The sequence below is a fragment of the Abramis brama genome (genome assembly GCF_963993115.1).
Source record: "Abramis brama genome assembly, chromosome: 1".
Classification (NCBI taxonomy): Eukaryota; Metazoa; Chordata; class Actinopteri; order Cypriniformes; family Leuciscidae; genus Abramis; species Abramis brama.
Window position 1 is genome coordinate 67,715,672 of NC_139963.1, and position 15,092 is coordinate 67,730,763.

The 15,092-nt window shown below is 38.2% G+C and overlaps 2 protein-coding genes across 2 annotated transcripts; both read left to right on the plus strand.

Moving 5' to 3' along the window:
* Positions 1-4,816: 4,816 nt before the first annotated feature.
* On the plus strand, positions 4,817-8,801 carry LOC311082187 (GTPase IMAP family member 8-like; the record flags this gene model as incomplete). The annotated part of the gene is made up of 2 exons (XM_084112926.1): positions 4,817-5,268; positions 7,273-8,801. Exons 1-2 carry the CDS (start codon positions 4,845-4,847, stop codon positions 8,799-8,801), a joined length of 1,953 nt encoding a protein of 650 aa, XP_083969052.1. The 5' UTR covers positions 4,817-4,844.
* On the plus strand, positions 8,254-12,792 carry LOC311082198 (interferon-induced very large GTPase 1-like). The gene is made up of 2 exons (XM_084112937.1): positions 8,254-12,187; positions 12,247-12,792. Exons 1-2 carry the CDS (start codon positions 9,186-9,188, stop codon positions 12,410-12,412), a joined length of 3,168 nt encoding a protein of 1,055 aa, XP_083969063.1. The 5' UTR covers positions 8,254-9,185; the 3' UTR covers positions 12,413-12,792.
* The last annotated feature ends 2,300 nt before the right edge of the window (positions 12,793-15,092 follow it).

Sequence of the window (15,092 nt, forward strand, 5' to 3'; positions counted from 1 at the left end):
ACTTCCGCACCATACTATTCTGCCACTAACGGCTTTGCAGAAAGGTTTGTACAGACTATCAAGAAAGCAATAAAAGCAAAGGACAATGACAACGTCTCACTACAACACAAAATAGACAACTTCCTTTTCATGTACAGAAACGCAACACACTCCACGACTGGTCAAACACCAGCGATGATGTTTCTGAAGAGGAACTTAAGATCTCGCTTGCATCTCATTAAACCCAATGTTCGACGTGTTGTGGAAAACAAACCAATGTGTTGTTGGAGATAACACATGGTGGACCAGTTGGTGGATCAAAACCCTCACCTGTCCCTGATTCAAATGACGAGGACAGCGATACTGTTGACACTGTTCTTCCTACCTCAGTTAACGTGAATGACTCTGAGACGCACGAAGACAAACCAGATGTGACAATTCCAGTGTCACCTGAACCTCAGCCAAGCTCACAGAGACGTTATCCTGAGAGATGTAGGAAACCTCCACAAAGGCTTGATTTGTAGTTATTTTGCATTTAGCAGCATTGTGTTAAGTTAAGTGTAAATGCTATGTAATAAGTTAATAGTTTTATATTTTATGTTTCTTAGTAAGATAAATCGAGTGAGGAGGAAAGTGTAATGAATTGGGTATCATAGTGTTTGGAGTAACTATGCCCTCTAGTGGTGATCTACATAGAGTATATTGAGGATCGAGCTCAGTTCAAAGTTCAGTAAAGAGAATGATGTGATTACACAGCAGACGCTTGTGCTGTTATCTTTCCAGCAGACAGACAGAGCCTATTCTCATAGGAACTGTATCTTGAACTTTAACCTGGACTTGTTGTTTTTACTTCTGCAATGCGACTGACTCCACCTGCAAACCTCTTCCTGCTTTCATGTTGGCAAGAAAGAAACTTCAAAAAAAAGAAAAAGAGAAAGTCAGACTCAATGAAACTTCGACACAGGTATCACGTTTCCTTATAAAAACCCTCGGTAACACTTTATTTTACAGTATCATTGTTACATATGTAACATGTACTTACCACAGTAAATGATGCATAATTGCATGCAACTAACACTCAACCAAATCCTAATCCTACCCTAACCCTATAGTAAGTACATGTAGTTGCTTAATATTACTCAGTACTTAAATATATAATTACACTGTAACAATGACACTAAAATAAATTGTAACCAAATGTAAATGTGAGATGTAACAAAACTGATGAATGTGATTCATAACTTGATGAGGTGCTGTAACGTGGGTTTCAGTTTATTATATCAGAAGCAAATCTGTGTGAAAGTTCTTTAGGTACAAATGTAACATGTACAATGAGATTTTGCAGCACAAACAATGTCAAATTACTGCAGAAACTGTAAGTGTAGAGATTAAAGATCTATATCATGTTGTTCAACTGATTTTATATTTTGGACGTTTTTATTGTATCAAGTCGCAGAGAGCAGCTTATTTACATCAGGAAATCAGCAGATGCTTTTATTTAAAGGTACAATATGTAAGAATGTTTGTTGTTTCGTTCAAACATTATAGACCATGGCAAGCAGACTTTGATAGTGTAGAGCAAGAGAAACAGCGCTGCGTTACCTCACAAGTTTCATTCGTCTAATAAACTGGCCTGTGTGAGTATTAATTCTGCACTTGTGGGCAAGTTATTTTGTTAGAATGAAATGCCCTCATTCCTTTATATCCGCAGGACTCGCGTGTGGCGCTGAGATCTGTCTCTCATTAGCAATCGCACCCTGCTTCATACCACAGTCATGTAAAAAAATCAATGTGTTCACTCATCCATAAACATTATTTCCCATAAACATTATTAGATCCATCCGCATGACGACAAGTTCCAATCCGCTTATTCACTGCATCATCAATCTACGCCTTTGATATTGTTATGAAGAAGTTAGCAACCCCTAGTGGCAAAAAAAATACACATTGTAGCTTTAAAGTGACTAACAGTGAATTGAAGCTGAATGTTTGATCAGTGTGTTTGTTGATTGGGAATCAAACCTGTGACTCTCAGCAGATGAGCAGCTCCATACGACATGAACACAAATATTGTGAAGAATGTCTTGCAGGACGATGAACAGACAGATGTCAGGAGTCACAGAAGATGATCAGCTGAAGAATTAATCAGCTGAAGACTTGGAGAAACAGAGGAGAGAACAGCATATCAACATGTCCAGCCCTGACTGCACAGGTGATGAACACAGACAAATCTAAATCTGACATTAACCCTCTGAGGTCGACAAACGCGCCGGCGCGTTTTGCTGGATTTTCTCCACATTGTAGCACTATAAACTTAAATTTCTCCGTCATTTATGGTCATACAGAAAAAAGAAATATAAAAAAAGAATCTGTGATATTTCTACTTTTGTATGTGTCCACTTACAATCAAATCAAAACATTGTGCTTTTGTAAAATAAAGAAAATAAACAGGGTGTGCGTTCTGCCTCTCTGTCGCGGTGAACTTTTTTTTCTTGAGCACGTCTATAAACTGAAACAAAACTCTGCGAATACTTGTCACACATTTATGAGCCATAAACCTTTATAAACATATAAGTGTGTACTTTTAAATTATCCGATTCAAAACGAAAACAAATATTCTCTGTTTAAGTAATTTGTATAAAACCAACAAGATGTCCAGATTCTCAAACACTTGCTCATTACAGTTAATTTGGCCACGCCTACTCGCGCAAAAGAGATTCACATGCAAATCTCCACATGGAACGCGAACTCGCTCATTACCTCAACAACAAAACACTTCACTTCACTTTTCGTCGAGTTTGAAAGACGTGCCTGAGCTTACATTGGATTTACATCAGGAGAAGAAGAACGCGATTTGAAGACAAGAAAGATAAGGTAAGAAATTCTTACATATTAGTTTGCTATTGTTGCATAAATTTCACATTGCAGTTGAACTGTTGCTAGATGGTGAATATTATAATATTTAGACCCGTGTTTACTGTTACTGTGTTTGTGGATATCTGCTCAAACGTAGATATGTATATGGTAACCATAATGTTTTATAATTGAGCGTGATCGCGTTTGAATGTATCATATTTTGGATCGTGATCGCGTTTGAATGTATCATATTTTGGATCGTGATCACGTTTGAATGTATCATATTTTGGATCGTGATCACGTTTGAATGTATCATATTTTGGATTGCGATCGCGTTTGAAAAACAAACAGCTTCATGTTTTTACTATTATCTCATTTCATATGGACCACGAATGGAAACATTTTAAGTAACATGATAATCAATATATTTTTCTCTAGCTTAGTTGTTACTTAAATCTTTTGGAAGATTTATACTGTTATAGGTTATTATTATTTTATCCAGCACTGCGCATAGCTTATGCCTACAAGGCACAACAAACCTGGTGTTCACTGTTCATTATATCTTGTTGGAAACATTTGTGTGTGTGTGTGTGTGTGTGTGTATTCTGTGAATTTTAAAAAACAATTTTAACCAGAAAAATCTAAAATTTATTCCCAAAATCGTGCAGGCCTTTCTCTTGATATCAGTATGTTCACTTTTTTTTTCAGGGCCCAGATGACACTGAGGACTGCTGAATTCAAAATTCACATGAGTCTCTGTACATGGTAAAGTGAAAATCAAACACCTTGGAAATTAAAGGTATGTATGTTTTTAGGAATGGCACAAAGGTCTCTGTCTTTGGATCATTGTTTTCAATAAGTGCTTTTTTGGCATGTGTTGTGTATCTTTGGACGATGCTGTGTTGTAAATAAATCCAAACAATTTAAAAGCCATTATTTTTTAAATCTCCTCATTTACAGTATTGTGCAAGGTTGCCCAGAATGACAGGGCCTGATAGCTCCTAATAGGGCCGTTAGGGGAGGTTCTTTGTCTTTCTCAGGTGAGAAAAGCTTACATATTAATGAGCTCTCGCATAAGGCTTTTTCACACAAAACACGTCGTAAAATTTTTAAATCAATATATTGTCTTATCTGAATGAGCAGTCAGGGTGATTTTCACATAGTTTTGCAGCAAATATTCGAGGCTACGTCATACAATTTTCAAAAGTCTTGTGAAGAAATAATCAGTATGGGTTTCATGACCTTATTTCAGTGAGAATTTTTTTTTGTATTTTCACAAACCACGCATAAATGTCATTATCTCAAAACTACAAACTTTTACATACATGCTGTTGATATATTATTGTAGCAGAGGTTGTGCTGAATACAGTGTAATTAGACTTTAACCATGAAAATGTCACAAGAAACAGAAATAACCAGAAATGTCAGAGCATGTCAGAACACCTCCAGGGCCCAGAAAACAGCTCAGACCTCAGAGGGTTAATGGTTATTTAATTCCATAAACAACATTAAAGGCTAGATTTACACCACAGGGGGACATTAAAGATTGTAGATATTATTTCTTGATTCAGACTGTATATCTTTATTCTGAATCATTTAATTAATTAAATCCTGTAATACACAGTAATAGATCCACTAACAATCTGTGTGTGTGTGTGTGTTTATTTTGCAGTGGAAAGAAGTAGTCCAGAGTTGAATCGCCCCAACTGTATGTTAAGCTGATTTACAGTAACTGCATTATGATATAGTTATATAGATTTGATGAACTGTGTCTATGATCAGTTTGTAATATTTAGCGCTGTAAATGCTAATTTGTGAATTTGTAAATTCTAGCACTTGTTTTTCTTTGATCAGTTTCAGAGAAGCTGAATCTGGTTGTGTGTGGAAGTGACGGCACATTAAAATCCTCCATATCGGAGCTGATCAGAAGATCAGACGAGGAGCTTCATGGGCGTCTGGTCCGTCTGGTGGAGCTTCCAGCTCTCGTTCAGCTCTCAGAGGAGGAAGTAATGCGTCAGACTCTCCGCTGTGTGTCTCTCTGTGATCCTGGAGTTCATGTTTTCCTCCTCACAGTTCCTGAAGCTCCACTCAATAATGAAGATAAAGCAGAAATGGATGAGATCCAGAGGATATTCGGCTCCAGAATCAACAAACACACCATGATCCTCATAATGCAGAAATCAGAGCATCAGACAGCAGAGCTCAATGAAGAAACACAGTCAGTCATTGAGGGTTTTGGAGGACGACAACAATATTTTGATCCCACCACACAAGTGTCCACATTGATGGAGAACGTTGAGAAGATGGTGGGAGAAAACAGAGGAGAGTTTTTCTCCACAAAAACATTTTTGGAGGCGCAGGTGAAAAAACTGCTGCAATTTGAAGAGATGAAGAAGAAAATCGACTCTCTAGAGACACATTTACTGTCACAAGGTAATGACCAGAACAATTTAAACTGAACTAGATGGGACATTTACTGAATGGACTCGTTTATGTGGTGCTCTGTATTTTACAACAGTAGAGGTGAAATTCAGAATATTCTAAAATAAAATAAACACATTCTGACTGTACAAAAACAAGGTCAAAGGTCAAGCTTCAGTGTTCCAAATGAAAAGTAGATTATTACAATAATCAAACGACTACAATCCCTTGGAATGGTGAGGCTGAAAGTTTTACTATAATGCGTTGCTTTGATCAAGACCTCTGTATTTATCCAAATGCCTTGGGCATGACCGAAGTCCGAGTTGGAAATCTAAACATGACAATGAACTTGACAATGGCAGGCGTCACTATAGGTGAGACCGGGAGTATAAAATGGTGTGTAACTCCTGTGCAATACATCATCAACTTATTTTCTAAAGGAGTGTGTTTGAACATGCGATCTGAACAGGCAAGTTTATAATATGGCCAGCACTAGCACTGCAAATTTTAAAATGTGTGTTCATCAGTGTCAGCGTTTTCTGACACCACATGATATGTGCGTTATGTGTATGGGTGAGGAGCTATGACCTATGAGTGTCTTTGAAGGGCCGTATGCATGCATTGCAAGCTCTGAGGAAACTTCGCTCTCATCTGTCCCTCTCGAGAGAATCGGGACAGCCATCTGTGCCCTGCGATTCAGGACCTGCTGGAGCCCATGAGCTTGAGAGGGGTTTGAATATCTCTTGCTTGTCGGCGGCTGAATAGGGAACAAGAAGCTGTGTCCCTATGCCATGCTTCTGGTATTCCTGCACACATCTCCTTCAGACAAGAAGTGGATAGTGTATTGAACAGATGCTCTCGGTCTCACCTGTAGTGACGTCATGGGCTGCCGCCTGCCAATGTCAAGTTCATTGTCTTCCACTTCAGACACTGGTCATGAAACCTTTGGAAGCAAAGCACTTGAGTCGGATGTTTAGGGTCTGTTTTTTTGCTAAAAGAATATGCATTGAATGAGGCAAAGTGTGGGATGTGCTTGATGTTAAAAGAGTTAAGCACAAAATAGATCTCAGTGCGTTACTTGCGCTGAAACACCTGAAGTGTGTGCACAGAAAGATGCCTTAGACAGCATGCGATCCTGAATGCAGTTCTCTTTAGCACCGCATTGCGATTGAACGTTCATATACACACTGAATTACAGCATTTTAAAAGATCCGTCTAACCGGGTATTCATGCAGACATAGTTCGTTATCTCTTAACTCTTTCCTCGCCATTGAAGGAATTTTCTAGCTTTCCGTGTTTTCACTGATATATGATATATGACACATCTTCTGAAAGACTTGCACCACGGCAAAGAAGCAGAAACAAGCGATAGAAGATTGCTCACGCAAATGTAAAATAATGCGATCATCAACATTAAACAGCATGTAAATCAAAACTGCCTGATGTTACAGAATGAAATGTCGACCCAGGACGAGCTACAGGACTGTGAAGCTTTGAGGGTGTTGATGTAGAGACCGATTTTTCAGTCCCGCTCCAGCTAAAATATGTTACCTTCTCCCGAAGGTATGAAATAGTTTCAAGTTACGTGTCGCCTAGCCACAACCTACACATCCCAGCATAATCGCTCCTGTTATTAAATCTGTATTCATGTTTATGTTAATTTAGCATGAAAGCAAGCAGGCTACTGCGTGCATGGTTTGGTATGACAGAATGCATGCAATGTTAATAATCCCTAGCTGACATCTCAGTTCATCTCGATCTCACAAAGCCTCGTTATAATCAATGAAGCTGACTTCACAATGAATCTTTCATAACACTATTTGCTATAATTAGAGGATTCGCCAGCGTACAAAATTCAGCACTGAACAAAAACTCAGTTTTGAGCGGTGTGTGGATTATATCTTAAATGCATCTGATTGGCCATTGTGTGGTGGGGTTTACAATATTACTCTAAACTATAGCACAAACTGTACACTTTGTAAACTTTTTAGGCTTTAAACATTTCCTCTTTTACAGGTTCAACAGAGAGTGAAGATGATCTGAGGATTGTGCTGCTGGGAAAAACGGGAGTTGGGAAGAGTGCAACTGGAAACACCATCTTAGGAGGAGAAGCGTTTACAGCAGAAACATCTCAAGAGTCCGTGACTAAAAAGAGTCAAAAAGAATCATCTGAAATCAACGGCCGACGCGTTACTGTGATCGACACTCCAGGACTGTTTGATACTGAACTTACTAATGAGGAGATCCAGAGAGAAATCAGCAACTGCATCTCCATGATCCTGCCTGGACCACATGTGTTCATCATTGTGCTCAATTTAGGACAACGATACACTCAAGAAGAAGCGACAACAGTGAAGATCATCCAAGAGACGTTTGGTGAGAAATCTTTAATGTTCACCATGGTGCTCTTCACCAGAGGCGATTTTCTGAAGAACAAAACTATAGATCAGTGTTTGGGGAAACCTGGATCTCCTCTGATGAAGCTGATTGAAGCGTGTGGAAACAGATTTCATGTGTTGAACAATAATCCGCCTGGAGACCGAACACAGGTGTCTGATCTACTGGAGAAGATAGACAACATGGTGAAAGCAAACGGAGGGAGTTTCTACACGTGTAAGATGTTCAGACAGATGGAGAGAGAAAAACAAGAACAACAGATGAAGATCCTGATGGACAGAGTCAGAGAAAGAGAAGAACTGATGCAGAAACTAGAAGAAGAGATGATAAGAGAACGAGAGACATTTAAAAATAAAATAGAGCAACTGATGAAAGAAAAATACAATCTTCAGGTCAAATACCACACAGAAATAGACAGACTGATTAACACAAAAGAGATTGAAAGACAAAATCATGACAAAGACCGACAGAGAAGAGAAGAATTTAATGAGAGAGAAAAACGATTTAAAAGAGAAATGAAAGAGAGAGATGAGCTCGAGAGAAAGATACAAGACAAGATGAGACGAGAACGAGAGACATTTAAACATGAAATACAGAAAATGAAGCAAGAACAAGAAAAACTTCAGATTACATACAACACAGAAATAGACAGTCTGATGAACAGAATACAGAATGAACGACAGAATCATGAAAAAGAGAGAAAGAGAAGAGATGATGAACATACAGAAAGAGAAGAACGATATAAAATCCAGATGAGAAGAGAACGAGAGGAATGGGACCAGCAGAAACTGGAGGAAAAGACGAGAAGAGGAGAAGATGAGAAAAAGAGAGAGAGAGAAAAACAGATTTGTGATGAACAGATACAGAGACTGAAGAGTGAAATGGAGGGAATAATCAGAGAGAAAGAGAGAATGAAGATGATGATGGAGGAAGAACGACAGAATCATGACAAAGAGAGAGAGATAAGAGAAGAAGATGAGAAAAGAAGAGAGAGAGAAAAACAGATCTGTGATGAACAGATTCAGAGACTGAAGAGTGAAATGGAGGGAATGAAGAGTGGAATGGAGGGAATAATCAGAGAGAAAGAGAGAATGAAGATGATGATGGAGGAAGAACGACAGAATCATGACAAAGAGAGAAGAAAATGAGAAAAGAAGAGAGAGAGAAAAACAGATCTGTGATGAACAGATTCAGAGACTGAAGAGTGAAATGGAGGGAATGAAGAGTGGAATGGAGGGAATAATCAGAGAGAAAGAGAGAATGAAGATGATGATGGAGGAAGTACGACAGAATCATGACAAAGAGAGAGAGATAAGAGAAGAAGATGAGAAAAGAAGAGAGAGAGAAAAACAGATTTGTGATGAACAGATACAGAGACTGAAGAGTGAAATGGAGGGAATAATCAGAGAGAAAGAGAGAATAGAAAGAGACGAGGACAAATAGAGGATTTAGAGAAGAGACTGAAAGAAAAAATAAACATAAGAGAAGATAAACAACAGAAATTTGAAGAAAAACTGGAGAGAAGTGAAATCATGTGTCTATTTCACAGACTCCATGTTGAAGTCAAACACCTCAATAATCTGAGGGCTGCAGATGTTCTTCAGATAACCAAACATTCATTACAGTCACACGAGTCTTGTGCTGAAGAGGAGCTGATTCAGACTTTCATTCAAAAACTACTGATGTTGAACTACAGAGCAAGATATATTAAAACTACACAGACTAATGAACAGGATGACACACAACAAACAGACAAAGACTCATCTGAAGATGAGTTTGATATTTTTGGTGAAATGTCTTTGTCTAATGAAGGAAACAGTCAATCTGAACTCATTCACCCGATGGATGTTCAGATGGCCGTATTTCACTGTGCGGATGGTTTCCTGAAGCAGCTGATGGTCACTAAACTGTCCCAGTGTCAGTACGCTCTGCCTCTGCTTGTTCCTGATCCATTCACACAACAGATTGAGTTTCCTCTCTGGACATTCAGACAAATCAACAAGAGCTGGAAGATGAGAAACACCAACAATGAGACCATCAGTCAAACCCAGCCGATCTACAAGGCAGAAACTCCAATGGTGTTTTTCTTCAGGTTTGGCTCTGTGTCTTCATCCAAGTCTGAGCTGATGAACAGTCTGATCAATGAGAAACACAACACGTTCTTCCACAGGAACTGCCCGGGCAGCAGCAGATCCAGAGTCCTGATGGATGGAGTGGTGGAGATCGCCTGGTTCTGCCCCTCTGGGAGAAACACGGATAAATTCACTGAATGTGTTGCGTTCTGTAATCTACATGGTGATGTAGGGAATGGTGGGAATGACAGACATGCAGCAAATATACAAAACCTGTACAAGGACTCAAAGCCACTCATTTGTCTTTTTACTGAGGATGATTCTGCTGTAACTAAGTTAAAGAAAGGTAAATTCAAGATTGGTCTGAAAGACAGAAAGCAGTCAGATGTATCTGAAGAACTCAGGGGAGCGATAAATGATTGTCTCTCAGAATCATCTTCCACTTTTAAACTTGAAGATGTGTCCAAACACTCAGACATCAGAGTAGATGAGGAAGATGATGAAGACTGCAGGAGAGGAAGAGAAGCAGCACAGCAGATGATGAGTTTACTGGAGAAGAAAGATCTGACAGAAATCAAAGATTCATTTCTGCCCTGTCAGGGGAAACTGTGGCATCAGTGGAGTCAGAAGAACAAAGAGCTACATCGACCTCAAGGAGAAAATATAGAAATGGACATCAGAAGGAAACAAACTGAAATGAAGAAAGTCCGTCAAATGCAGCATGAATCTGATGTCAGTGTGTTTATGAAGATCTTCATTAAAGAAATGAACTCCTATGCTACATATAAGATGTTTTTCCTTGAATGGCTCAGAATTTTCCTGGATGAAAATGCCTCAGCTGACTTATTTGATCTACATCACAAATTTGATAAAAAATGGTCAAAAGTCATGCAACTGAAAGAGAATCATGATAAATCTGAACAACTCAACGCTGAACTTGAGAGAATATCTGAGGATCTTCAGGCTGCAGGCTTTGGTTTGGAGCACATCATGAGGGAGATCGGTCAGATCTATGAATCATGTTATATTGTGAAGAAGCAAAAGCAAGGCCTGCAGTTTCACTTCTCTTCTCTCCCGAGTCTCGCAGCAGAGATGATGATCTCTGGATTTCCACTGGAGCTGATGGATGGAGATGCTGCTCATGTTCCTGTGATCTGGATCTCTGCTGTTCTAGATGAACTCATCCAGAAACTGGGAGACCAGAGAGTCTTTGTGCTGTCAGTTTTAGGGCTTCAGAGCTCTGGGAAATCCACCATGCTGAACGCCATGTTTGGGCTCCAGTTTGCCGTCAGTGCTGGCAGGACCACCAGAGGAGATGTTGATGCACCAGATGTTGCTCAGCAGACAGACAGAATGATTCAGTCATTTAACATTTCAAAGATGGGCTATAACATCAGTTACATTCAACAGCTCACAGGTTACATCAAGGCAAGAGTGACAGAACATCAGTTCGGATCAGTGAAATATGTGTTCAAGAATGAATTCTTCATGGATTTGGTTATTTCCATCTGTAAGAGATCAAAGAAGACGATCACTGACCAACACAGACTGTTCAGAGAAGCCAATGATCCTGTAATATATGTTGAGAAGAAGAGAGAAGAGTACTATAGTATTTCCCAGAAATACTGTCATGGAGCAACATCAGCTGCCATTTTTGGTGAGATCATCTGTCAGAAACTGAAAGATCCCGTTGAGCAGAGCGTCTACAAGAAGACTGCCAGAGATCTGGCTGATGAAATGAGATTAAACTGTCCGTCACTGAATAACAACAGATCAAATCTGGAGAAACACATCCTGAAGACACTGGCTGAAGAGGAGGATTTTAACAAATACATGAACTACATTCATAATCCCAGAGATCACTATAAGAGTTTCATCAGAGATGAAGTCAGTCGGCACATCACTGATAAGTTCAGTGTCAGTGTTTTACCCAAGATGGAGGAGAAGATTAAACTCCTGCAGCAGAAGATCATGAACGCAGCACATGAATCTACTGAACATGTTGAAGAGAACAGAGGAGATGTTGGTTTGTGGTTGAAGAGTTTCACGCAGAAGCTCTCAGATGTGCTGATCTTCTCTGAAAAAGACCTCAGTGGAGTCAAACATGATGATGTTGATGATTTCAACCTCCTAGAAGATGTTATCAGACATGAACTTCCTGCTATAATGACTGACATCAGCAGTAGATTCAACACAAAGTCATTTCCATTAAAGCTGGACAGTAAACTCAGGCCAGATGAGCTTCTGATTGATCACTTCTGTCAGTGCTGTTGGGTTCAGTGTCCGTTCTGTAAAGCCGTCTGCACCAACACCATAGAAAACCATGATGGAGATCACAGTGCTCCTTTCCACAGAGTGTGGGGAATTAATGGAACATATTACAGCTCAACACAGAATCTCTGTCCTAATATTTGCACAAATTTAGTAGCAAGTCATCAGGACTTTAATACACCACATGGAAGGTTTTTAAATATAGAGATTACAGAAGCGCAGGAGGAGTTTATGCAGACTGGAGCATCAGCCCTGATCTCTCTGAACTGAACTACTGGAAGTGGTTTGTGTGCAGATTCCAGAAAGATCTGGAAAAACTCTACAGTAAAACATTTGAGGGGAGTGGTGAGATTCTACATGAATGGAAAAAATACTCAAAACAGGACGCTATTGAGAGTTTAGGTAAATGTGTGTAATGAAGCAGATAAAGAATGAGACTCTTGTGTCTCCTCTCAGATTCAGATCACAGATATAATCATTTAAATTTTATTCAAGCCTTTATTATGTAGATTGAAAGGAGAATCCACAGTGAACCATCAGGGTTAGTGTAATTCTTTCATATCTGAAAAGAAGCTGACACGATTAATCGCATTTGCTATTACATATCTTTATTACATTGCTTGATTGAATTCTAATGTAGAATGCAGTGTGTTATTTCTTGATAACAGACGCTACTAAGGATAACACACCGTTGCCATGAAAAACAGAGCGTTGCTATGGATGCAGGATTCTAACCGTAGAGACGGAACGGAATATTTTCTTTAGCAGAAGCAATACAATCGTTTTTAAATCAATAAACTCCTTTTTAAATCAATATTTTGTGGCAAATTATTGATTTATTTGGTAGGTAGCCATGTAATAAGCGGGATAAAGTAGAGCGAGGCGGTTGTTATAGCGAATATAAACCTCTTCAGGCTGATTCAAGCTCCGCTTCGCGTCAGGGTCCCGATCATCCTGTCGGGGTTGTGTTCGCTATAACAGCCGCCTCGCTCTACATTATCCCTTACTTGCTAATCAAAACAGCTTAATCTCCATCATGAACTGAAAAAGATCTGTGATACGAATATTAATGATAGATTGTTGATTTATGATTGAAGTGCATATATGAATGTGTTTGTTAAAGCTCAGTGATGATGATTAAACGGTTGGAGGAAAGTGGGTAACACTTTATAATAACTGCACGCTATTAATCATTAGTTAGGCATTAGTAAACAGTTAATTCATCATTTATAAAGCATTAATAGACATGAATAAGTGGTTTATAAATACAGTTATAAATACTTTGTTCTTGATTTATAAGCATATCTATAATGTGTTTAATAATTGTATTTTCATACTTTATTAATGATCAATTTATCATTTCTAAATGAAGTATTGCATTATTTACAAACTGGTTGTTTAGGAGTTGTCAGTGGTTCATAAGATCACTTAGAAAGTGTAAGTAAATGATTAATAAACTGTTTAAATACATATTATTATTCAGACATATAGTAATAGTTAGTGTGTTAATAAAGGCTTTATTAACATGTATTTCTACTGTAATTCAGGGTTAATTCAGGTAGTTATAAAGTATTTTGTAGTGGTGGTCAGTTCACTATGTTTGTGAGCTCATCTAAAGTGAGGACTAGTTATGCCTTGTAAAGCATTTATAAAGGAGATTTAAAGGCTGTTAATATTTCTATGTTCTGTATCACTGTGTGTGTTTGTTTCCTTTTTCTGTTTAGAAGAAAACTGAGTCTTTAAATCTCCTTTATAAATGCTTTACAAGGCATAACTAGTCCTCACTTTAGATGAGCTCACAAACATAGTTAACTGACCACAACTAATGCTTTATAACTACCTGAATCTACTACATTTACTTACACTTTCTAAGTGATCTTATGTACTCCTAAATAACTGGTTTGAAAATAATGCTATTCTTCATTTAGAAATGATAAATTGATCATTAATAAAGTATGAAAATACAATTGTTAAACACATTATAGATATGCTTATAAATCAAGAATAAAGCATTTATAGCTGTATTTATAAACTGATTATTAATGTCTATTAATGCTTTATAAATGATGAATTAACTGTTTAGTAATGCTTAACTAATGATTAATAGCATGCAGTTATTATAAAGTGTTACCGGAAAGTGTGAGAAATAAACGGCAAATTAAACATCTCAGAGCCGTCGATCTGATTTATATCAAAATTACTACTTCACTTAATAATGTCCACATCTCTGAGGACACATCATAGACCTTGTATTATGAAAAGTTTAGTTTTGACTTGAAACGAATTGAAGTGATAAAACTGAAATGATCCATAGCAGATTTTTTAATTCGCTGACAGTATTTCAGTCTATACTCAAATTCATTACTTAGACATTACTAAAATATTTTTCATGAAAATAATGTTTATTACACAATACTGTGATCAAAATCTCTAATGCTGCCCTCAAACTCTCGCTGATGACCTTTGATCTTCCACTTCTGCCCTGTGTGTGTCTGAACAACAAAATTAAAGTCAACGGGGCACTAAAACAGCGTGAAAATGTGTTTACTTGCAGAAATATTTGTGTTGATGATCAACAAAGGCTATACAAGAACACATGCTTCAAAACAGAAATGCAGTGCAATTCCAGTGGACTGTAGTAATGTTAAAACTAGGTTTATAAAAGTTGAAAAGACAAAATTGTTAACAAAAGCACTATGCAATTACAGTTCATATTTGTATCATTCTCTGTTCAGTGTCACAAGAGTTCATCAGTATCATTTCACACTGATTGTCCATATGAACGAGTTATAGAAACTTGTTAGCGCACATCAGCTCTAGCTTTGGGTTCTCCAGCTGACCAGAGGATGAGGAAGAGCTGATTCTGATGTAACTGCAACACAAAGCATTTTAATGACACTCTTACAGTGGAAATGAAGCAGTCAAGTTAGCATTATTCAGTAAATGGATTTGTACTGCCGCGTCTTCTCCTCCTCCAGAGTCTCATCATCACCTCTCCAGTGCAGTTCCAGCGCTGGTTTCCAGTAGATGTTTCGTCTCCAGCTGCTGCTGTTACTGTGTCTCCACACATAAGAACAAATCTGATAACTGTGGAGA